Genomic DNA, 24,490 nt, shown 5'->3' on the forward strand with positions numbered 1-24,490 from the left:
TACAATTTCTAATAATGCAGATATTTAAAAAAATAAGTGACATCAGCGGCCGACCGTGGGCTTACGTCAGCAGCAAGAAGAGCACGTGGCCGGCGCGAGCGTCTCTGGAGGGGGGCGGTGACGGGGCTGGGCTGGGCGGCGACGGGAATGGTGACCGAGGCAGTGTCGGGGGGCGGTGATGACTAAGGGGTGGCGACGGCGGGGGGCGACGACAGGGGTCGGGTCGGGTGGCGACGGGGCCGGGCCGGGCAGTGATGGGGATGGAGGTGGAGGGGCCGACGCGGCGGTGACCTGGGGTGGTGACGGGGATGGCGGTGAAGGGGCCGGGGGTGGCAGCGACCCGAGGCGGGACGATGATCGTGACGGGGTGCGCGGTGGTGGAGGAAGAGGCGAGGAGGCGGCGGTGGCAGATCGGGCGAGGAGGACGTGCAGTGTGGATCGAAATGCACCTAAGTGTTGTAGGAGAAGAAGGGGCGTCGGCCTTAACCCCCTAGTACCGGGCAAGAAGGGGACCTGGTACTAAAGGGGGCTTCGCGTGCGGGAAATGAAAAGGACCCTTTAGTACTAGGTGTTGCCCCCACCCGGTACTAATTCAGTTTCCCGCGTAAATATTTTTATTTTTCTTTCTTTTACAATTGCTATTACACTATAAAAATATTAGATGCGGTCAAATATCAAACATGGTAAAGTTATTAATTTTAACTTACTAATAGGTTATAATAGTCATAATACTTATGTTAACTTTAAAATTAGAAAAAATAGATGTTTTGAGCATGCAAAAATTTAGAAGAATAGTGCCTGTAATGTTATTAACATGTTTACCATGACTTAATCATGTACTTGTTTAATTGTACGTAAATTTATTATTTAATATTTAATGATGCTAAAAAAATCAAAATATTTAATATTTTAACTATGCAAAAATCACTTCTTGTTTAATAGGGTGAGAGTTTTGCAAATAGTATTGTTAATAAACCCAATGGATACATGACATATCATTACAACGCGTTATTACATTAATTCCTTTTTTATAACAAAAACACAAGATAATGGTTCTAATACATTACACAATATTATCTAATGGAACGTTAATAACTTTCCTCTTGACGAACACCCCTTGGTTGTGATCGCGGCGTAAGTATGGAACATCCTCTTTGGCTAACAGGATGTTTGGGTCAACCTCGACTGAAAATGGAGGAAGATCATTGAACTGATCATAATCTTCTGAAATGTCAGTCTTGTCCTCAACTCCAACAAATTTTCTTTTCCCTGGAAGAACTATGTGGTGTTATGGCTGATCATCTGACTTATTAGCACCCTTTTTTATTGGTTTGCTTGACATCTCCTTCACGTAGAAAACTTGAGTCACATCATTGGCTAGGATAAATGGTTCATCTCTATATCCAATCTTGTTGAGGTCCACTATTGTCATCCCATAGTTGTCTGTCGTTACGCCTCCTCTAGTAAGTTTCACCCATTGGCACCCAAACAGAGGGATTTCCAAAGGTCCATAGTCGAGTTCCCATATCTCCTCAATCATACCATAGTATTTGTCCTTTTTTCCACTGTTGTCTATTGCATCTATACGAACACCACTATTTTGGTTTATGCTCTTTTGGTCTTGGGCTCTCGTGTAAAATGTGTACCCATTTATCTCGTATCCTTGGAATGTCGATACTGAGATAGATGGACCCCTAGCCAACCATGCTAGTTGTTCTTCAATCATGTCATCACCCATCAGTCGTCGCCGCAACAAGGAGACGAAAGCGTCAATGTGATGACGTGTAATCCAGGCCTCAGTCTTCCCATGGTTTGAAGACCGTACAATAGCCCTATGCTCCTCCATATATGGAGTGACCAGGGATGATTGTTGCAGGACCGTGAAGTGTGCTTTACGAAATGTATTCTCATCGATGTCCATCCGAGCTTTCCTCCCTAGTGTGCCCTTTCCCTTCAGTCTCCCCTCATGGCGTGATACTGGGACTTCAATCGAACTCAGGTCATCAATAAAGTCAACACAAAACTCAATGACCTCCTCTGTTCCATATCCCTTTGCAATGCTTCCTTCCAAACGGGCATGATTACGAACATACTTCTTTAGAACTGCCATAAACCTCTCGAAAGGTAACATATTGTGTAGAAATATAGGACCGAGAGCAAAAATCTCTTCAACAAGGTGGACTAGAAGGTGGGTCATGATATTAAAGAAGGAAGGTGGAAAAACTATCTCAAAATTGACAAGACATTGCAACACATCATTCTGCAGCTTTAGCAGATGGTTTGGATGGATTGCCTTCTGAGAAATTATGTTGAGGAATGCACATAGCTTCACGATTGCCATTCTCACATTCTCTAGTAGAATACCCCTCAGTGCAATAAGCAGCAATTGTGTCATCAGGACGTGGCAGTCATGGGCCTTTAGGTTTATAAATTTCTTCTGTTTCAAATTTATTATTACCTGTATATTCGAGGAGTAGCCCGATGGGACCTTAATACTATTTAAGCACTCAAACATATTTTCCTTCTCTTCCTTGCTGAGAGTGCAACTTGCAGGATGCAAGTAATGTCCATCATCTATCTTTTTTGGATGTAGGCAATCTTATTGTTTCATATGTTACAGGTCCCGACGTGCTTCAACTGTATCATTTGCCTTTCCATATGTACCCAAGAAGTCAAGAACGTTCACGCAAAGATTTTTCGTCAGATGCATCACATCAATTGCATTACGGACCTCAAGAAATTCCCAATAAGGTAGCTCCTAAAATATAACTTCTTCCACATGGGTGCATGTCCGTCCTCGTCGTTTGGAACACGTTGGCTACCAGAGCCCTTGCCAAAGACTACCCTCACATCCTTTATCATAAAAAATACACGTTTACCATTACGTGAATGGGCTTAGTACGTTTTTCTTCCTCCCCTTCAAAATACTTTCATTTCTTTCTTAACGGGTGCTTAGCAGGAAGAAATCGACGATGGCACGTATACATGACCTTCCTACAATGTTTCAAATACATGCTGCAAGTATCACCTAAACAGTGCGTGCAGGCTCAAAATCCCTTGTTTGACTGTCCGGACATATACCAAGCGCCAGCCAATCATTGATTGTTATGAACAACAATGCTCGTAGATTAAAAGACTCCTTTTTGTCCTCATCCCACACACGTACACCTTCTTCCTTCCATAACAGTAGAATTTCATCAACCAATAGTCATAGGTAAACATCAATGTCGTTGCCAGGTTGTTTTGGACCTTGGATAATTACTGGCATCATAATTAACTTCCGCTTCATGCACATTCAGGGAGAAAGGTTGAACATATATAAGGTCACAGGTCAAGTGCTATAACCACTACTGAACTCACCGAATGGATTGAATCCATCTGTACTTAAATCAAACCGTATTTTCCTTGCATCCTTTTCAAACTTGGGAAATTCTCTATCAACTGTTCTCCACTGGGACACATCAGTGGGGTGTCTAATCATTTCATCTTGCTTACGTTCTTCTTTGTGCCAACGCATCAACTTTGCATGTGCCTTGTTTATGAACAAACGATTCAACCATGGTACTATAGCGAAATACCACATTATCTTCATAGGAACTTTCTTCTTGCTGGCCTGCCCCTCAACATTACCAGGGTCATCTTGCCTGATCTTATAATGTAGCGCTTCGCACACAGGACAAGCCTCCAATTTCTCGTATTCCTTACCACGATAGAGGATACAGTCATTAGGATATACATATATCTTTTGTACCTCCAAACCCATAGGGCAAACAACCTTTTTTTGCTTCCTATGTTGAGGGCGGCAATTCGTTCCCCTCGAGAAACATGTTCTTTATGATTTTCACTAACTCATCAAAACCCCTTGTCAGAAACTCCATTTTTTGTCTTCCATTGCAGCATTTCAAGTGTGGTACCCAACTTTTTGTGCCCCTGTTTGCAATCTGGGTATAACAATTTCTTATGATCATCTAACATACACTCGAACTTTTTTGACTCCTTCACATTCTCGCAGTCTTCCTTTGCATCTTGCAACACCTGACGTAGATCATCGATAGGATCTTCTGCCTCGCCTATCTCTTCTTCAACCTCGCCCATTGGAGCATATGCAAAGGCACCTCCTTGAATCCAGTCAGGAATGTTGTCATCTTATTCTTCATCATAATCATCCATCATAACTCCTCTTTCCCCGTGCTTGGTCCAAACAAAATAGTTAGGCATGAATCCAAACTGTATATGTGGGCGTGAATAGTCTTTCTAGATGAGTAATCCTTCTCATTTTTGCAATTTTTGCATGAACAACAAATGAAACCGGACATCAGTTTGTTGAGAAAACCATTCAAGCCATTAATGTACTCCATGGAACGTTTGTGTGCGTTGTACATCCATTGCCGATCCATCTACAAAGTATTACCAAACCAAAGATATTTCGATCATCCATACAATTATAAATGAAATATAACAAACATGAAACAAATACCATTAAATTGAAATGTAGCTAAAAGTATATATAGAAATACAAAAACTTGAATTTCAGACCCAAACAATATGATATACTACGATAAACTCAAATGGCATTGGTCCTCAACAACTTCACCATGGAAGAGCTCCAATTCTACGAAGGGGAGAACTACCACTACCAGGGGCTCAAGCTCCACGAGGACAAGAGCTACTTTTAGTTCCAGGATTTCGGGTAAGCACTCCCTGATGGTGCCAGCTATTCTCACGTGACTTGCGAGTATGCTGGAAATTTTAATCAAAGCTACTACTGTTTCTTTCACACTCTAGCACTGACTACCAGCTTGGAGAGGAAATATTGTTCTCAGCTCAGCATTTCCATGCCATTTCTTGTTCACAATGAAGCTCCTCTCAACGTACCATGAACCTTTGTACTAAACAAGGATGCGTGCAAACAATCTTTCACTAGTACAAAATTTTATGGAATTCATGTTCTTAATTACTTTCTCATGTAAATGCAGACGAGCTTGGCTGCCTCTCTGAGCTTGACTTTGCGAGTTTTGCAGCTTATTCTAAAAATGACTAATTACGTACCTCTATTTCATCTTATTATCTCTATGTACCATAATTTATCGCGCTCACATTTACCATAATTTATTTAGCTTATATTTGATAAATACTAAACTATAAAATTATTCCTCTAACCTCGTATCAATATTTTTGACTAATACGAAATATAGCATCGAAAAAATTTAGATATTCTAAAAATAACAAATATGAGCTCTAAATAACACATGCTTATAAATGAAAAATTTCTCCATTGTACCTTATTCTAAAAATCACAAATTACTCTTGCTTTAAAGCATAAAACTTAGTATACTAACCATGTATCAAGGGAGGATGAAGTTTCTAACCTTTAGAACACTTGAGTGAGTGAAATCTATAAGAAATGGTTTTCAATCCGGCAGCACCTCCCCTATGGCACCATGGATAGGGTGAAACTCGAACTGTGGTAAATGGCTCGGGTAGGAGGAAGAAGGAGAGGATACATAGGAAGAAATTTAGTACCGGTTGGGGGTACCCACTGGTACTAAAGGGTGCACTTTAGTACCGGTTGGTGCCCTCACCCGGTACTAAAGGTCCGGTGACACATTAGTACCGGTTTGGTGCACCAAACGGTACTAATGTGCACCACATTATTAGTACTGGGTGGGGGAACCAACCGGTACTAATGTGGACTCTTTAGTACCGGTTGGTGTCTCCAACCGGTACTAAATGGGCTCACGAGGCCAGCCTAGGGAACTAGCCGTTAGGCCCGATACTAATGCTCACATTAGTACCGGACGGAAATGCAACCGGTACTGAGTCTCGGGACGAATGCTTAGTTTTCCGGTAGTGTGAGCGTACGGGGCAAGTCATGGAGTTGCGTGGAGCACAGGATAGATGCTAGGAGAATAGATTTGGGCCGGATATTGGTTTCCCTATAACAACCAACTTCCCTGTAATAACCGATTAGGATCAGATCCTATCCAACTTGTAACTCTAGTGTTTGGGGGAAATATTAACGACCTCCTAATGCCCCTTAAAGCAACAATCATGAAGGCCCAGGTCCACCTGCGGTAATAACGATTACCGCCGACCCAGTAGAGACGGAGAACATCCCACTCCGTCTCGCCCGACCCAGGACCCCGGGGTCGGACACTCCCGACCCCTCGATGGTATAACTCCGTCTCGCCCGACCCGCGGTCCCGGGGTCAGGAGCGCCCGACCCCTCACCGCAAGGCCCCGCCTCGCCCGACCCCGGGCGTAGGGGGTCGGACTCATCCGGGCCCACAAGACAAGTGTCCACCTCGGGCGCAGACCAGCGGACGAGGGCACGGATCTTGTGGGCCTCCCAGCGATCTCGCCATAAATGCACCGCGACTCTGACGCGCAGAAAGACGCCCGCGCCCCTCGATGTGACCCGCCACAAGCACCCGAGCAGAACACTGTAGCCACGACCGCACAGGCTACAGTGGCCGCAGGTCCCCCTAATTCGTCGTAGGGCACTCATGGCCTGCGCCACCCGGCATAGGAAGAAGCCCCGCTCGTTCTCGCGCCCCGCGCATCTGGCGACAGAGACGCGATGTCCGCGTCCCATGGGCCATCAGCAAGACAACAGGACCAGCCGCCTTCCCCGACGGGCACAGATGGCACGACCAAACATCATCATGCCTGGCGGCAACGGCGACCAGGGAGATCGTCGACAGGATCCGAAGGTAGCCGCCCTCTTCCGACGGACGCGCTGACGGGAGCCGAAGGCTAGAGCGGGGGGCGGCGGCCCTGGAACTTGGTCCTTCCCCTTGTGTTGTATTTTACTTAACTTAGTTTATCTCTTTTACTTCTCCTCACACCTGGTCTCACCTGTAACCCCGGTGGCCTCCTTGCGGTATAAAAGGAGAACCGGGGGCCCTGAGACGGGGGACTCTCTCAAGCCATCAGAACACGCACACTCTCCTTTAGAGCATCAGTGCACACCCAAGAGACTTGGGACCGGCTCCCTCTCTCGCCCTCCTGTAACCCCTACTACAGACCCCGCGTGGGCAACACGAGCAGCACCTCATACTGGACGTAGGGCTTACCCTTGCCCGAACCAGTCTAAACCCCGTATCTCCCATGCCACCATCCGAAGCCTTACGCGCATAAAAGAAATTCACTAGTCTTAGTCTTGATCCGCTAATCTAGTTTGTCACCCTTTATAAGGCGGCCTGGGGCACCCCCGAGGTACACCACATCCCATACCTCGCAATTGCTGCCTTAGCTTTGTCAGGCAAATTAAAACAATCCATTTGAACACAGGACGTTAAGTATTACACCACCTTGATGGCTGAACCTATCTAAACCTTGCCTCTATGTGTACCATTTGAGTCCTTGGTTTCATGATCTCCTCTGCCTATAAATCTTCCATTTGGGTACCCCTAGGTGGACTGTCGGACCGTAAATCCCATAGTAAGCTGGGCAACTAGGCAACGTATCTGGTGCAAACCATCTATCCCGTGTAACCTTGGAAACTCTGAAACAAGACCACAAGATGCTAATCCAATGGACAGGGTTAGCAATGGGATTATTTTGCAATTAAACCCCTCAACCCACCAGCCATTTTTGCAAATGCCCTCCTGCCCCTTCGCCTCTAACCCGTCCTGCCCCTTCCATCACGAGTAGGTCGCCGCCGCCCCTGAGAATCGCGTTTTCCATCGTGAGTAGGCTGCTGCCGCCCGTGCGCCCCTAGCGCTCCACCACCTGCGTGGTCGCCGCCACCCCGTCACCCGTGGCCCTCCGCTTCCCCGGCTTGGTGAGGGCGCCGCCGCCCCTTCACCCCTCCGCGCCCATCGTGAGGAACCACATGGCTGTAGCTGTGTTATCTCAGTGCTGAAGGAGCCTGAATCTGATTGAAAATTGTTCTTCCTTGACTCTGTAGGGCTTGGATCTGTTGACTGCAGCAAGCATGTTTGCTGGTGCAAGGTGCATTGGCGAGAGGAGGGTGAATGGGGAGGATTGCTTCATTCTGAAGCTGTGTGCTGATCTTGAGATGCATTGGCGAGAGGAAGCTCAAGAAGCATGTTTTGTGTAAATCGTGCTTTGCCTGGTGTTCTGTAAACTGTGCAGGTGGTAGCAAGTTGGGCAAGTTGTCCACGGTGGTGGCCTCAAAACTTCTTCACGTAAGTCCGGTGATGGCGGGATCAACAGCGACGGGTTGAGAGAGGGCGTCATTCCCTGTCCATGGCTTCTGCTCTTGGCTGTCCATGGCTGTCCATACCCGTCCGCTGTCCATACCTTGACGCGTCGTTCCCTATCAATGTCTCGCTCAAGCCGGTGTCCATGTCGTGGACGGAACCGCACGCGGCCGTGCCGCTATCGCCGTCGTTCCGCATCGTCGCGCCGTCCGGGTTAGTCACTGAATGAGTCACTACGATCACCTAGGACATCAAGTACGTTTGCTACAAATACGTTTCGGGCAACTATTATAATAAGATACGTTAGATCGGTTGCAGCACCTCAGCCGGATCCTGCACGCTAGATGCAGCTAGTGACAGTGGTCAGATAGCGAGCCTCTGAGATAGGGAGCTAAAAATAATTAAATTCTAAGGGTTTACGTTGGAAAAAGGGATAGGAATGTGAAGAAATTTGGCTAGAAATGCTTTGATTGACAGAATTTCGAACAATCTACTAGGAAATGATGGATGCAATTTTCTTATTTTGCACTCCCTCCATACTAAAAAATTGTTCTTTGATTTAAAATTTGTCAAAAAATAAACCATTTTATTATATTTAGTATGTGTATGAGCATGCGACAATCAATTGTGTTAAATATGACTAATAAATATGATAAATAAGACCATTTCTCTTATTAATCATTAATCAATCATAAAAAAATTGAAATAACTTGTTGGAACGAGGAAATACCTCCTCTTCGACTATGTTAAATGGAGTAGTGAGCGGTAGGGATGGACGGATCGGATTTGGATGGAATCGAATTCGGATAGCACTTCTTACCATATTTTTACTCGAATTCATATTTGGATGTTGTCGAATGTGAATGCAAAATGCATAGCTCAAATTCGGATTCCATTTGATTTAAGCGATTGTATTAGTAAGTATCAATTTGCTTTATTAATAGTTTTGGAAGAACAAAATCATCACTAAACATACAATTATATGTACGATAAGATAAAACACTGATTTTAAAAAAATATTAGTTTTACAAATAAATAACAATAATATATTTATTGTATGATATAAAGAAGTGATTATGCTACGCATATCCATCCACGTCCACATTTATTTCGAATATGAATATAAATACAAATTCGGATAATAAAAAATGAATTTGAATGTGGGTTGTTTGGTTTGACGCCAACTCGTTGGCGAGCCCGTGCGCCCACGCCCGCGTAGGAAGGACTCTTTCATTTTCTCGCCCACGTATCGGCAAAACGACAGGCCCCTGCGTTGGCTGGGCGTGAACGTCCCCGGCCGTCCATTGTGTATCCGTCCCGCACCACACAAACTCCCCATGCTTCATAAGATCTCGCGCCCCGCCCCCTTGCGCTTCGCACTCATCACTTCACTCCATTCTCGTGGCTCTTTGCACGAGCGCCGCCGGCCGCGATGGCTTCCACGCACGCGCTCCGCCTCCGCCCGCTTCTCTCCGCCGCAGGCCCCGCGCCGCCGCGCGCCACCGCCGCCGCCCGCCGCGGCCCCACGCCGGCGTTCGTCGTCGTCCGCTGCTCCTCAGCCGGGGCGCCATCCGCCGCCCAGGCGCTCAAGGTACGGATCCTAGAGTAGACCCTGTCCCGCCGCTTTTTTTGTCCCTGGATGACGGTGTGGGGACGTGAAGTCTGTCGTGGGGTTTTGGGTAGTGGGACTGCCGGACTGGAGGCGCCGGGTACTGAGCAGGGTGCCTCCGCGCAGTTGTGGTGGTAATCATTGCTTACAGTCATGATTTCGGGCGGCGCTTAGGTCTGGTGATGTGAGGGCAAATGTGTGTGCGAATTTTCTGAAGCGGCGCCATCATCGCTGTAGTGGCGCCGGATTTCGGCTGTTGTTTTGGTCCTGGATCCAAGGTTGCGGTGTGTTCATATGTTTCTCGAGACAGGTCGTTTACAAAACTGCTACCATGGTGCCCATTGTTGTATTAGTTGGATTATCTGGGTGCTTTTCCATACGTCACTGTAGCATTTACCGATCTGCATGTGTGATGATTCATGTGTTTTTCCGCACTACGATTTGGGGACCGACCCTAGGCGCATGGTCCATTGGGGAATTGTTTTTTGAATGGTCACGGGTGGGAGCACCCCCACCTGAATTGGAAAATAGACTTTTTTTTTTCGAGGAGGTGAATTATCAATTATGCTTTCTGAAACAACAGGCCATGGGTTTCCCAAATCCTGGATTTTGGGTGTGGGTGAGGCACAATCTCACAGGATGATTATCCTAACATATGGTGCAGATCAACTTGATCCCAACCAAGCCCGTTGAGGGACAGAAGACAGGGACTAGTGGACTCAGGAAAAAGGTACTTCATTTTACTGTTTGAGAGCTATGCAGATTTAGGTAGACTTTATTGCTCTGGAAAACATTGCTTGTGCAAATTCTCGTAACGGATGGAGTGCTAGATCATGCTCTGCTATTCTTTTCAGGTGAAAGTGTTCCAGCAGGAGAACTACCTTGCTAATTGGATTCAGGTGTGCTGGAATTTGTTTGCTGTTGTCCTTATGAAGATCAAGTTATATTGATTTCTCCATTTCTTGTGGTTTCAAGGCTCTGTTCAATTCCTTGCCCCCTGAAGATTATGTGGGTGGAACCCTTGTACTTGGGGGTGATGGCCGGTACTTTAACAAGGATGCTTCTCAGGTACAACTAGAAATGTAGAACAAACACATGTGTAATTGATCCATGTTTATTTATGCATATTTGTGATTACCTGTAATGTTGGGACCGTAGATCATTATTAAGATTGCAGCTGGAAATGGTGTTGGGAAGATCCTTGTTGGCAGGTGAGGAATCAGCTGAAGTTACTTTTTTAAAGAATTGATACAGAAACTCTTAGGAGTAGGCCATTGTTCAACTAAACTAATTCAAAATCATTGGGTAGAATGCTATGTAATTTTATCCATAGAATACTCATGAAAGCTTGCAGCACGCACCTTATGAAGGCATAAAATATAATTTTATATTCTTCCACAAAACTAACTTTCTGTATTGTTGATCACTTGATGTTTACTTGATGATGAGCGTATGAATGGTATCATATTACTTCCCTTTGGATTTAACATGCTCTCCCAAATTTTTTTTTTATCAATCGAACGTTTTGATGATTTCCCATCCTTCATGTCTTGTATTTGTCTAAATGTCCAACATTTTGTTTTCAGGAATGGTCTGCTGTCAACACCTGCTGTGTCTTCAGTGATTCGTAAAAGAGAAGTAAGTTTTTTTTTCCTTCTACCATTAATTTAAAAAGACGGCTGCCTGTTTTGTCCGTTTTTTATTTTTTATGGTTTCAAAATTCTTTTGCCAGGCCAATGGTGGCTTCATCATGAGTGCAAGCCACAATCCAGGTGGACCAGATAATGATTGGGGTATTAAGGTGATAGGCAATAAAAACTGTGGATTATTTTTTCTTCTACAGCAGTGTTTTGTTGAATCCTAAAACTTACTCGAAGGTTTGAACCAATAGTACTAAACAAACACTTGGATATTTCTTCTACAGCATGGATGTTGATATAATGATCAGTAATGGCAAGCAAGCAATTGGATTTGTAATTTTGTATAATTTGTGTCGTTTGTGTTTGTCAATATTTGAACTTCTTTAAATAGACAAACAACAAATAAAGTTTTACTCTTTCTATTTATATATTTTCTTGTTCGTTATTGTTCGCCTCTTATCAATCAAATAGTTGATAAAGCAGCTACTTATGCTCTAACTAATATTTGGAATTAAAAAATATTCTTATGATAAAATAGATGGAATTTCCTTGTCATATTGTGAGATTTCATACTATTCTAATGTAAAAATGTTGTGTCACAGTTTAACTACAGCAGCGGGCAGCCAGCGCCAGAGATAATTACTGACCAGATTTATGGAAACACACTTTCAGTTTGTAGCTCTAACATTTGATTTCATCATATATGTATCTAATGCTCATTTCTGATTGTATTGTTGCTTATGCACAATGCTAATCTTCGCTGCAGATTTCTGAAATAAAAACAGCAGATATTCCTGATGTTGATCTATCGTCTATAGGAGTTGTAAGCTATGGTGATTTCACTGTAGAAGTGATAGATCCTGTTTCAGACTACCTTGAATTAATGGAGGTATCTAGTGAAGTGATTAAGGAGCAATAGCCTATTAATGCCAGAAATAATTTGTTAGTTTTTTGTCTTGCAGAATGTGTTTGACTTCCAACTTATCAAGGATTTGCTTTCTCGGCCTGATTTCAGGTCTCATATGTTTCCCTTTGTCTTTAGCATGCTATTTGTTAAAATATTGCTTGAGTAATACAACTATCAAACCCCTTGTGATCCACTTGTTTTTATTGACCTTCACATGGTATTCATGCATCACCTTTGTTGTACTTCACCAGTTCATGTTTTTTACCATAAGTTAATTGAGTTGGTTTTCCTTTTCACATGACGCATGTGCCATTAATTTTGATGAATGCAGAAGACTTGAAAATTACTATTGAGTTATGAACAAGGTTTGTTCTATAATAGGAGTATTTGCTTAACTTAGCTGATCCCATGTTGTTGTGGTATTTTTTTTTTTTGTGATAGATGCTCTGGTTGCTTGACTGGGCTCCGGTTGAGCTCTTCTTAGTGATACGGTGCCAGGGTCTGTAAGGTGTGCTTAGTGGAGAATGCAGAAGCAAACGAGCTTGGGAAGAGGAGCGTAGCAAGTATCTATGCTGGGACGCCGGGTTGCTCTCGCCGGCGGCTGAGGAGGAGTTCCTCGCCACCGTCGAAGACAACTCACGCCCTGAAATGGGGAGAGTTTATTCCCTCGATACCCTAATACAAAACTACAGCTGCCTTTATAGATCAGGCTAGCTTAACCATCAAGTAATTATAACTTCCCTTACAAATCAAACTTATCCCCAAATATCTCCCGCACAAACAGAATCATGCAATCCTCTTTAGCCACGATCAGTTGATGTCTTGTGGACTCTGTCCTTTTCTTCCTGCGAGTCTGCGATGATAGCTGCGGCCAATGAAAGTGTCCACAAGATTAGTGAAATACCATGGGGGTGATCTTGCCCCCACTGGCTGAGTTTTTTTTTATTACAAAGCACATATCAAATCGATTGTTTTACCTTTATTTTGCAGGTTCATATTTGATGCCATGCATGCAATTACTGGTGCGTACGCAGGACCTATTTTTGTCGAGAAACTTGGTGCTGATCCGGTAGCTTATTAATTTACTTGAATAAAAGTTTAGTCTTGAAAAAAATACATTTAGTTGGATGCTAAATACCTTGTTTTCAGGACTGCATATTAAATGGGGTGCCACTTGAAGATTTTGGAAATGGTCATCCAGATCCCAATTTAACGTATGTGTATCAGTTCTCAAATAAAGGGATATGTTAATCGAAATGAAACTAAAGAGATATTGTTATTGTTTTACAGTTATGCCAAGGAGCTTGTTTTTACTATGTTTGGAACCCGTGCACCTGACTTTGGTGCCGCAAGTGATGGTACGTCTACACTCCACTGCTACATTGTGCCCAGGTTTTAATATTGGATATGCCCATGGTTCAATATTCTTGCTTATGAAATGGGCAGTTCTCAGTTCAAGATAAACCCATGCTTTCAGTTTTGAAAGCCATTAAGCCACTGGATTAAAAGAAGTCAGAACTTTTCATGGGTATCATCGACTTTTTTCCAGACTAGTTCCTTTCCCCTAGAGATTATGTTTTTGCCATTGACATTATGAACTGAACGATGACATGTACTCCCTCCGTCCCAAAAAACAAGTCATTCTGCGATTCAATGTCCCAAAAAACAAGTCATTATATTAAATTTGGCATGTGTGCATGTGCATGTGGACATGCAACAGTCAATTAGTGCCAAATATGGCTAATAAATAGGGGCAATTGAGGTCATTTTACCTCTTGTTAATCTATACCAAATTTCCTAGGATGACTTGTTTTTTGGGACGGAGGGAGTAGAAGCTAATAATTTTTACTCCTGATTCAGTTAGATTTACTGCATTACTATAACCATACATGTAAATCACATGTTAAAAGTGCACATTCTTACATTTGAATTTTTGTTTTATATGAAATTTTGGTTTCTAACTTCACATTGCAATTTAAATCTGAAAAATATACTGTTCCGCTGTGAAACTCCATTCCATCTTTGTTTAGTGATTGCATCATTTTTTAAGTGATGTTTCTCTATTAATTCAAGGAAATGCTTTGTCTAATGAATAAAAGCAGATGGATTTGAATTGTTTCAGGTGATGGTGATCGGAACATGATTCTTGGGAAAAGGTTCTTTGTTACACCATCAGACTCTGTTGCAATAATTGCAGCCAATGCACAAACAGCAATTCCTTATTTCCAGTCTGGTATAAAAGTAATGTGACAAATGACTATATCGTTATTTCTCAACTGTCTGTCATGGAGATGATATAAATCTTAAAATTTGACAAATGACTATTTTCAGGGACTTGCTCGATCAATGCCAACCAGTGGTGCTCTGGATTGTGTTGCCGAGAAATTGAATGTTCCTTTCTTTGAGGTATCTTTGCCATGGAGTTGCACTGCAAACTATTATATACAAAAAGACAAAATGCCATGAGCCTGTAACTTGATCATCTCAGACAAAGTGGTGTCACTTTGTAGGTTCCAACAGGCTGGAAATTTTTCGGGAACCTAATGGATGCAGGAAAATTGTCTATATGTGGAGAGGAAAGTTTTGGGACAGGATCTGATCACATCAGAGAGAAGGATGGTATCTGGTAAGAAGCAAATTATTTATTCATCATTGTGAGTTAATCAATTTATTCTTTGATCACATCAGAGAGAAGGATGGTATCTGGTAAGAAGCAAATTATTTATTCATCGTTGTGCTTCTATTTATTTCTTTTTGTGAGAAATGTCTGTAAACAGACAATTAACCATACTATTGTGGGCTCCTGAATTTCAGGGCTGTTCTTGCTTGGCTTTCCATACTTGCACACCGGAACAAGGATAAGAAGGTTGGAGAGAGACTAGTGTCAGTGGAAGATGTAGCTAGGGAGCACTGGGCAACATATGGCAGGAATTTCTTTTCCAGATACGATTATGAGGTATTTCATCAAAACAGATCTTATACGATCACCCAATAAGCTTTCCTATACATTAATTAGGCCAAACAGTCATATTAAGCCATTATTTTGTACTCGTACAGGCATGTGAATCTGACGGTGCAAACAAGATGATGGATCACCTTAGAGATGTTATTGCAAGTAGCAAACCTGGAGAGAAATATGGTTGATTTGCATGTCCTTTTATCTAGCTGCACTTATAAATTTCTTTGTATGGAAGCCTCCTGGAAACTGATGTTATTTATGTTGTTATGCAGGAGATTACACCCTTCAATTTGCTGATGATTTTAGCTACACTGATCCTGTACTATCTCCCTCTCTATCTCTCCCCCTTCAATTCCCTGCATGTATGAAATGGTTGGCATAAATCACACTGTGTTTCCATATTACAGGTAGACGGTAGTACTGTATCCAAACAAGGGCTTCGATTTGTTTTCACTGATGGGTCTAGGATCATCTTCCGCCTTTCGGTACATTCATCTCATTGTTTTCTAAAAAAAAAGAGACTCCCTCTGTATTCAAATATGCCATGTTTAGAACGAGCTAATTAGCTTGTCTTGAACGTCGTATGTTTTTAAAAACGATGGGAGTATGTAACTTGTTATCTTTTGGTATACAACTATTTGATGAATTATGCTCTTGCAGGGAACTGGATCTGCTGGAGCAACTATCCGTCTCTACGTCGAACAATTCGAATCTGATACCTCGAAGCATAGTCTCGATGCTCCAACAGCTTTGAAGCCTCTAATAGGTTACTATCTTCTGGTCTTGCATGAAATTTTACATTCATTTTTCTGAAATTATGTACATGCTAATATCATCTCTTGGATAAATTTTTGTGCAGACCTGGCATTGTCTATTTCAAAGCTCAAGGACTTCACAGGAAGAGACAAGCCTACCGTCATAACATAAACTCGTGACGTCCACGGCATCACCACGTTGTGCATTATTCTTTCGTTTCTTTTTGCTGTTTGTCAACCCTTCTCAACTGACGAACGGTTTGCCATGTTTTTGAGTTTAGATAGAAAATACTAGGATGGGACGTGCGCTTCGCCGCGCGCTCTTGCTCTACGCGCTCGTATACTCCAGTTAGAGAGCGAATATCATGCTCTGAACTGCCTGTGAAGATATTTCAATTCCATACGCCAGTGGAAACGTATTCTGAATCAATTATAGTTCCTGTAGGGAGGATCTACTAATCTGATTATGTGAAGGACCATATGTTAGGTGAAAAGTTCCAAGATATGCGGGCTCTCCCTTACATGGCTGGCTATAGAAATTGATTACACTCACTAAACTGAGGTGTGTTTAAATTTTGAGAGGGTCACACCGGATGTTCGGACGCTAATTAGGAGGACTAAACATGAGCTAATTATAAAACTAACTGCAGAACCCCTTACTAATTCACGAGACGAATCTATTAAGCCTAATTAATCCATCATTAGCAAATGGTTACTGTAGCATCACATTGTCAAATCATGGAGTAATTAGGCTTAATAGATTTGTCTCGCGAATTAGACTCTATCTGTGCAATTAGTTTTGTAATTAGATTATATTTAATACTTCTAATCCGATGTGACAGGTACTAAAGTTTAGGAGTGGATTGCCAAACATGGCCTGAATTGCAATGTCTGCAGGTGATGTAATATAGGGATTGTTAAAGATCTTCCCTTTCATTCTTCGGACTGAATCAACTTCGTAGATATTTAGATAAACGAAAAAAAATACATCAGTTATAACTGACCATCCATATCGACTTGATAAATTGGAAAAGATTTTGCTCACCACTCAGACAGACAACAAAAAGAATTTTCAGATGAGGTACATGCCGACATCTTAGGTGATGAAACCAGCCTTCGATAAGCACCTGCGTAATCATATTAATCACTGCTTCATGATTGGAAGATGTGAGGACAAATCGTGTCTATTCTATTTATCAACTCTTACCTTGCCTACACATTTGTCTATCCATTATCGCTGTCATCTTTGACCATCATCATAGTTTGAGAAAGCAAACGATCAATCTATTTCAGATTCTGTTTCAGCATTTCACAACCAGAGAGCGTTCTTTTGAAACACAACAACAGTTGATGCAGGTAGATTTTTAGAAGCCAGTAGTGCTAGAGTATACTAAAATGAACATTGTGAAACTATAAGCGCTTAAAACAATATTTCCTCAACCACAACAACGTTTTAATCCTGAAAGCTTTCGATATGCAAATGTTTTCTGTCCCTGGTATAATTAGACAATTAAAAACAGAGGTACTGGTAGCTACTGCAAGAACAAAAAAAATCTAACAACTGATGCGTAGGTTTCCTGATCCCAAATATCCTCCTCTTTGGAAACAAAATGAGCAATGCTGATTTCAAGAACATGAGGAAGAACATTAGTCTATGATGTTTCGTAGAGCAATTAGCAGATGACGTTGGGAGTACAGAATTCAGGAAAGTAAGTTTTGTACCTCTTCATAAAAACAACATTAGGTTCCTGGCAGCCTTATGGGTCTAGACTCTAGAGACACCAAGGAGGGTGGCTGGGGCACCTGCGATCGAACCCAAGATCAGGCCATTGTCGAATTTGAGGTTCCCAAAACGGTTAGCAGCTACTAACTCGAGATCCGTGTTGGTAGGATTGAGCCTGTCGCCATCTCCAATCTAGTTCCATGTTGCTGGATCGGCCTACTCCACATGGATTGCCTACCACAGCAACTCTGCAGGCAGCAGCTGTAGTAACAGAGTAGAGGAGGGGATTTTAGCCTTGATCGAATTCACCAAGAAACAAAGATGAATAAAAGAAAAGAGGAAGGAAGAAATCATCGAAACTGCAATATCTGGTTTTGGAAGCTATGGAGAGGGCGACAATGGAGGCCGACAGCTTCTAGCCATGGACCTCGCGCTTGACAAACACGACGGCATGGGCCACCGGCCGGCGGCCTCTTGTCCACGCGACCACACCGCTGCGAGTCGTGACGCCGATGGCGCTACTCCGGCCATTGGGAGCCCTGCTGCCCGACCGGTCATGTCGCCCGCGCCATCGATGCACCAATTGGGCCCGCGAGGTACACCGACCGGCCGTTGATCCACCGTTCGCGTCCAACGTTATCTCGCTGCAGAAGCAAGAATGCCTGCGCCATCCGCGGCTTCCGCGCCGCTTGGCCTCGCCTTGCTCGCCGCCCATACTGGCATGGTTGTTGACGGCAATCAACGGAGCCGACGAAGGGCCTAGGGCTTATTGCACGGCTTCTCGAGCGGCTTCTGGAGAAGCCGTACCAAACGCTCTTCCAAAAAACGACTTCTCTCGTGAAGCACTCATGAAGCCATTTTGCAATTTGTACTGGGGAGGAGAAGCCTGGAAAACCAACTCCCCGCGGCTTCCCCTCCATCCACGCCACCTATGTTACCAAACTACCCCTGAACTTCACCGAAATAACAGCCAAATTGCCACCGCTCCTTCCCGAACCGCTACGCTCCTCTCTCGTTCGGTCTCAGATCTCACGCTCTGGTGGCGGCGGCGGTGGCGGAATGGATGAGGGGGATGCAGCTCTGGCGGCTGGAAAATGGGCTCCGACGGCTGAAAGGGGCAGATCCGGTGGTGGGCTCCAGGATGCGGCTAGCGGAGGGGTCAGCGGCGCGCCGTTCGTGTCCGGCGGAGGGGCTGGCGGCGTCCCGTTCCTGTGGCGGGCCTGGCTGCCGGCACGTGGCCCAGCGTCCCCGGCGCGGGCGTATCAACTTCACAGGCCTCCGGCGCATGGCCCAGCTCCGCCATGGCCGCAAGCACAGGCATGCCCGGAGGATGGCCGGAGTGGTGGGCTGGAGCAGCGGCGGCGACTCTAGGACCGAATTGGCTCCGTGCCGATCCTCAACTTGCTTCACAGGAGACAGCTTCACAGGAGGTTGGAGGCAATGATGAGCGGCTGCCGGTTCGGGTCACCTCTTGTCCGGTTCGGGGCTCCTCAACTCGCCGGCGAGGTACCCGCACACCTAGGCCACCACCGACGGCTAGGACAGCTACTGCTCCTGCATCTGTGGAACGATTGTCATTGCCATTGCTTACAAATGGTGTTCTTTTCTACAACTGTCTTATGCAAGTTCTTTTGGTTATTGATTGTGTGCTCTTTGATGTGTGCTGCAAAAGAACTCGTCTTTAGCAGCCATGATCTTGGCTTGCAACCTTTCTTGCATGCTGGTTAGCGGAATATTGCAAACCATTACTGCTAGTGTTGCTGCTAAACCAGCCCAGGCCCCAGCCCCTAGATTTTGATAGAGAATATAGACAGCTAGAAAGAGTTCAATGGGTAGCATCCATATGTAGTTTGTGTACCATAAAAAAATCAGATATCCTTCGTATATCTACATCCATGTAGTTTATGATCTCTCCGCTTTTGTGCTTCTGCCTTGAACTGAAGGATAACTGGAGTCCCTTTTGATAGACGTGAGATATCAAAGCAGCTCGCAACCGCATTTTGATAGTCGTTAATCAATGATGGTCCAACATAGGATGCGCTGGCACTTAGCACAGCAAGTGCTGCATTGATCATTGCTTTCCGTCTAACAAATAAGAACATTGCTGTATATATTGATGAAGTACTTATACCATGCCTGTGTTCAACATCATTTATGATTTTCTTAAACGAATCAGAGAGGAACTCGGCAGAGTCTTTCCCATCAAGATCTGGCACATCATTCTGATCTAGAGTTTTCCTGTATCCAGTAGCAATGATAGGATTCATCCAAAAGAATGTGATAAGTTGTAGAATACCTGCCCTTCCATATAGACATGTCCTTTCAGCTTCCATCTGCTGTCCTACAGATGGGGTCAAAAGTGGCTCTGTTATGCTGCTATCTGTGAAAGTTATCCTGATCCCTGTTGTTCCTCTGGCTGAAACTGCAAACAGATAAGCGCAAACACCAAGATTGAACAGATTGGTCCATTTTTTGTATCCTATGTGTTCATGATCCGATAAAATTGACCTCAGGTATTTGATCTCATGGTAATTGATTGTCCTACATTAAAATATTGGAACACAAGTCTTCCTGGTTATGTCGTTCTCTAGTCCCTGATGAACTTAGCATGAGGTTTACTGAGTCTCAGCAAGCTTTTTCTCTGGTTTACCATGGATATTTATCCAGGTGTTCGATCATGCCATTGTGCATATAGAGCTGGTACATGATGATCATGCAATTGGTGCTGCTCTGTTCCCTGGATCATGTCCTAATAGTGCTCCAGTGTCAAATAGTTCCAATGCTTACTGCTTGGTGCACTGCTTCAGTTAAGTTAATAAGGCAGCTAGCTATTATATATACTGTAGCTTAGTATAGTTCCAGTGCATCATGCATATACAGTTACAAGGATATAGTTCCTGAAAATAGCCTGGATTGGTTATAGTTCTGAATATATCCTACTGTTCCTGCTAACTATAAATGGGCACCACTGCTACTGTTTTCGTGTTTTTTATTTTGTGCTGATCCTGAATATAAATTACTGCCACTGCCACTGCCACTGCTACATATAGCCTTAACAGTTTGTAGTCAGTGTCAATATGCAACTGTTAGCCTGAACTTTCCCATAAATTACTGCCAGCAAGCAATATGCAACTGTCATTGTCTTGTTACAGGAGCTGTTATTGTCGCAGTTTTCCTTGATGTGCAGTTACAGGAGCTGTCATTGTCTTGTTACTACTTCCTTGATGTGCAGTAGACTTTACTTGATGCTTTTCCCTTATCAAACTGATTTTGTTGGCAACAGCTTGGCTGATTGGTGTGATGAGAACAATAGGATAGTTTGTGATATTTTTGCTGATGAAGTTTTAAAAGGAAATAGATCAAGTACTCATTTGAGTAAGACCGGGTACAAGAATGTGATAGCAAGGTTTAAAGAGAGAGGACTGGGATTGAGTATACTAGAAAGCAATTCAAGAATAAATGGGATAAGTTGAAGCAAGATTATGCTATTTGGAAGCAGTTGAAAAATAAGGAGACTGGGATTGGATGGGATGAATTTGGGAAGAATATTGTAATGTCAGAAGCTTGGTGGAAGAAAACAGCAAAAGTAAGTAGAATTTTACAAGTTGCAGTTGTTTCAAATTTTTCATTTTATAATATGTAAAATATTAATATCTAAATATTGCATTTCAGGATATAAAGGGTTCTACCAGATTCAAACTGAAAGGACTACAAAATGAAGAACAGCTAAGCATTATGTTTGAAGACCTCAGAAATACTGGTGACGAACATTGGTCCGCTTCTAGTGGTATAGCACCTTCGCTAGCAAACTTGTCTCATGAAAGCTCTCCAATTCCTATTGATGATGAAGATGAAGCAGACAATTATGACAGCGAGCCGGAGGAGGAGGTGACACCTAGGAGTGTGCAAGGTTCAAAAGAGAGGTAGAGGGGCTAGTAACATGAAGGGAAAGAAACCCAAGACAAGTACAGATCACTGGTTTCAGGAACAAATGGGCAAGATTGTGGAGATGAATAAGAGGACAACAACATCTTGTGAATCTATTGCAAGGAGGGAGGATACATCTGGTTGTTCCATCCAGGATGTCATGGCTTTGGTCAAGAATTGTGGGGCTCTTCCCTCAATGAATAAACATTTTGTTGCATCTCTAGTTTTTACCAAGAGGGCTGAACGAGAGATGTTTATGACTTTGGATACACCTGAGGAGAGGTTTGATTGGCTGAAGAGGAAGTACGAATGGATGACTAGAAATGATGTGCCTAAGTAGTTTGTGCAGCATGCTTGTATCCTTTGGATTCTATTTCTATTTCTATGCTACTCTGAAATATGTATGCTTATGTATGCTACTTTGAATCTATATTCTATATATGCCTAAGTAGTTTGAGTGTTGTTACTTTGAATCTTATGCATGCTACTTTGAATCTATATTCTACTTTGAAATTCATGAGTGTTGTTTATATCATGAACAGATCTGAATCTTCTGATGATGAGATATCTGATCATGATGAATGGGTTAAAAACACTCTAGGATTGTTGCGGTCAGCTCAAAATTGTCAATTTGCCACTGCTCTTATTTCTTGCAAGTACTTCATGACTTACCATGACAAGAATGATGTTAGAACTCCGGCACAAAGTGGATTTGGTTGGACAATGGAGAAGCTGAACACTCCAGGCGAAAGTCATAAGCAATTCCGAATGAATGCATCTCTATTTTACAAGTTGCATGATCTGTTAGTGGGTAACTATGGACTAAAATCAACTCTTCATATGAGTTCTATGGAATCATTGGCTATTTTCCTACTTGTGTGTGGGCATGGTACTTCTACCAGTGGTGTACATGGTATATTCAAGCACTCTGCAGAAACAATTAGTAGAAAATTTGAGGAGGTATTGATATGTATGGTGGCTATGAGTGCAGACTACATAAAGCCAATTGACCCTAATTTCTCTACTACACATTCTAGGATTAGTAATGATCGTAGGATGATGCCACACTTTAAAGATTGCATTGGAGCTTTGGATGGCACTCACATTTCAGCGACACCACGTCCTGAGGACCAGATTAGGTACATTGGTCGGAGTGGCAAAGCGACACAAAATGTTCTTAGTATTGTTGATTTCGACATGAGGTTCACTTATGCATCTATTGGTCACCCCGGATCTATGCATGATACTAATGTTCTCTTCCATGCACTTCGACATGATCATGCCACCTTTCCACACCCCCCTCTAGGTATGTCAGATCACCTACCTTATCTTTTCTCATGTCTGTACATGAATGCACGTGGCTCACAACCTTCATTTTTTTACATGTGTGTTTAGGAAAGTATTATATGGTTGATGCCGGGTACCCAAATAGACCTGGATACTTGGCACCATACAAGGGTGAAAGGTATCATGTGCCAGATTGGAGGAGAGGTCCTGCTCCAAAAGGTGAGCAAGAACATTTTAACTATTTGCATTCAAGTATTCACAATGTGGTAGAGCGCTCTTTTGGTGTGTGGAAAATGAAGTGGAGAATCCTTCTCAAGATGCCGAGTTACCCAATGGAGAAGCAAATGATGATAGTTGCCGCAACCATGTGTCTCCATAACTTCATTCGTGAAAACCACACATAAGATAAGGATTTCCGCAAATGCGATCGGAATCCCGATTATATGCCCACTATACCTTCAAGATATAGGAAGCACTATGTCTCTCAAGATGCTGGAGATACATCCAACATGGAAACAGACGATCGGACCATGGATAAATTCCGAGATGATCTTGCTAGAGCAATCTTCCTTTCTAGATCATCTTGAGTATGTCAGTTAGTTTATATGGTTGCATGCTATGTAAGGATCATAGCTATTATTAGCTTTTATGGTTACATGCCATGTAAGGATTATGCCTCCTTTTGTAATTATAGGCGCACAAATCCCTTTAGTTTATATTCATAATTTGTAATCAACTTAAATTAGCGAACGGTTAGGAAGAGTCATGAGGGTGGATTGCGGTCACGTGGAGAAACAGAAAAAAGAAAGAGAAAAAAAGGAATGGAAGTGTCGGTGTTTTAGACCGGCAACCCGCCTAGGGGTACCCTAGGTGGTCTTTTATGCGGTAAGGGTCGTCGAGAATCAAGGAATCAATGGTGACGCAAGGAACACGATTTAGACAGGTTCGGGCCGCTAGATCGCGTAATACCCTACGTCCTGTGTGTTGGTTTGTATTGAGTTGTATTTAGATGTGTCTGAGGGGGGTCCCTGCTCGGCCTTATATACCCGGGAGGGCAGGGTTACAAGTCTGAGTCCTAGTCGGGTACTATTACAGAGTTCTACTTAGTATTGGCCCGAGTAGTTTTCCATAAATATACAAGACTAGTCCGAGAAGGATACGCCTATCCTTGTTCTGATCTTGTCCGAGTACATCCCTTAGTGGGCCGTCCAAGGCCTACTCGTGGGCCTAGGGAGTATGCCCGACAAGCCCCCGAGTACTTTGTAGTCGTGCGCCATAGTCTTGGGCACTGCAGGCACTACCCGAGTAGTTTTGCAGACTGAAGTGCTCGAGTACTGTCGCGTGGCTGGAAGGTACTCTTTCTGCAGCTTTGAGTTGTTTCTGTTCCTGAGTAATTTTTATATGGTAGTGCGATGTCAATCGCACTCCATATGGAGTAGCCCCCGAGCCTTAGGTTGAGTCGAAGAGTCAGGCTTAGGGTCAAACCAGCTTTTGTCAATTTTACCCTTGGAGATC

General features: G+C 43.4%; 1 protein-coding gene and 1 pseudogene across 1 annotated transcript; both read left to right on the forward strand.

Moving 5' to 3' along the window:
* Positions 1 to 9,559: 9,559 nt before the first annotated feature.
* Positions 9,560 to 16,468, forward strand: LOC117838479 (phosphoglucomutase, chloroplastic). The gene is made up of 22 exons (XM_034718521.2): positions 9,560 to 9,759; positions 10,442 to 10,507; positions 10,632 to 10,676; positions 10,753 to 10,845; positions 10,936 to 10,988; positions 11,364 to 11,415; positions 11,510 to 11,578; positions 12,020 to 12,088; positions 12,184 to 12,306; positions 12,380 to 12,432; positions 13,315 to 13,393; positions 13,474 to 13,538; positions 13,615 to 13,682; positions 14,447 to 14,565; positions 14,656 to 14,730; positions 14,835 to 14,950; positions 15,139 to 15,280; positions 15,382 to 15,463; positions 15,556 to 15,602; positions 15,691 to 15,768; positions 15,944 to 16,049; positions 16,143 to 16,468. The coding sequence occupies exons 1-22, from the start codon at positions 9,601 to 9,603 to the stop codon at positions 16,208 to 16,210; spliced, it is 1,827 nt and encodes a 608-aa protein (XP_034574412.1). The 5' UTR covers positions 9,560 to 9,600; the 3' UTR covers positions 16,211 to 16,468.
* Positions 16,469 to 19,062: 2,594 nt separating this feature from the next.
* LOC140221130 (uncharacterized) lies at positions 19,063 to 23,562 on the forward strand (annotated as a pseudogene).
* Positions 23,563 to 24,490: the final 928 nt, after the last annotated feature.

The sequence above is a fragment of the Setaria viridis genome, chromosome 9, assembly GCF_005286985.2.
Source record: "Setaria viridis chromosome 9, Setaria_viridis_v4.0, whole genome shotgun sequence".
Lineage (NCBI taxonomy): Eukaryota > Viridiplantae > Streptophyta > Magnoliopsida > Poales > Poaceae > Setaria > Setaria viridis.

Bases quoted from the DNA above. Each gene is read 5' to 3' on its own strand.
- LOC117838479 (XM_034718521.2), top strand. From the start codon at position 9,601: ATGGCTTCCACGCACGCGCTCCGCCTCCGCCCGCTTCTCTCCGCCGCA. The intron at 13,539-13,614 runs GTATGTGTATCA...ATTGTTTTACAG, and splicing joins CATCCAGATCCCAATTTAAC to TTATGCCAAGGAGCTTGTTT. The intron at 13,683-14,446 runs GTACGTCTACAC...GAATTGTTTCAG, and splicing joins CTTTGGTGCCGCAAGTGATG to GTGATGGTGATCGGAACATG.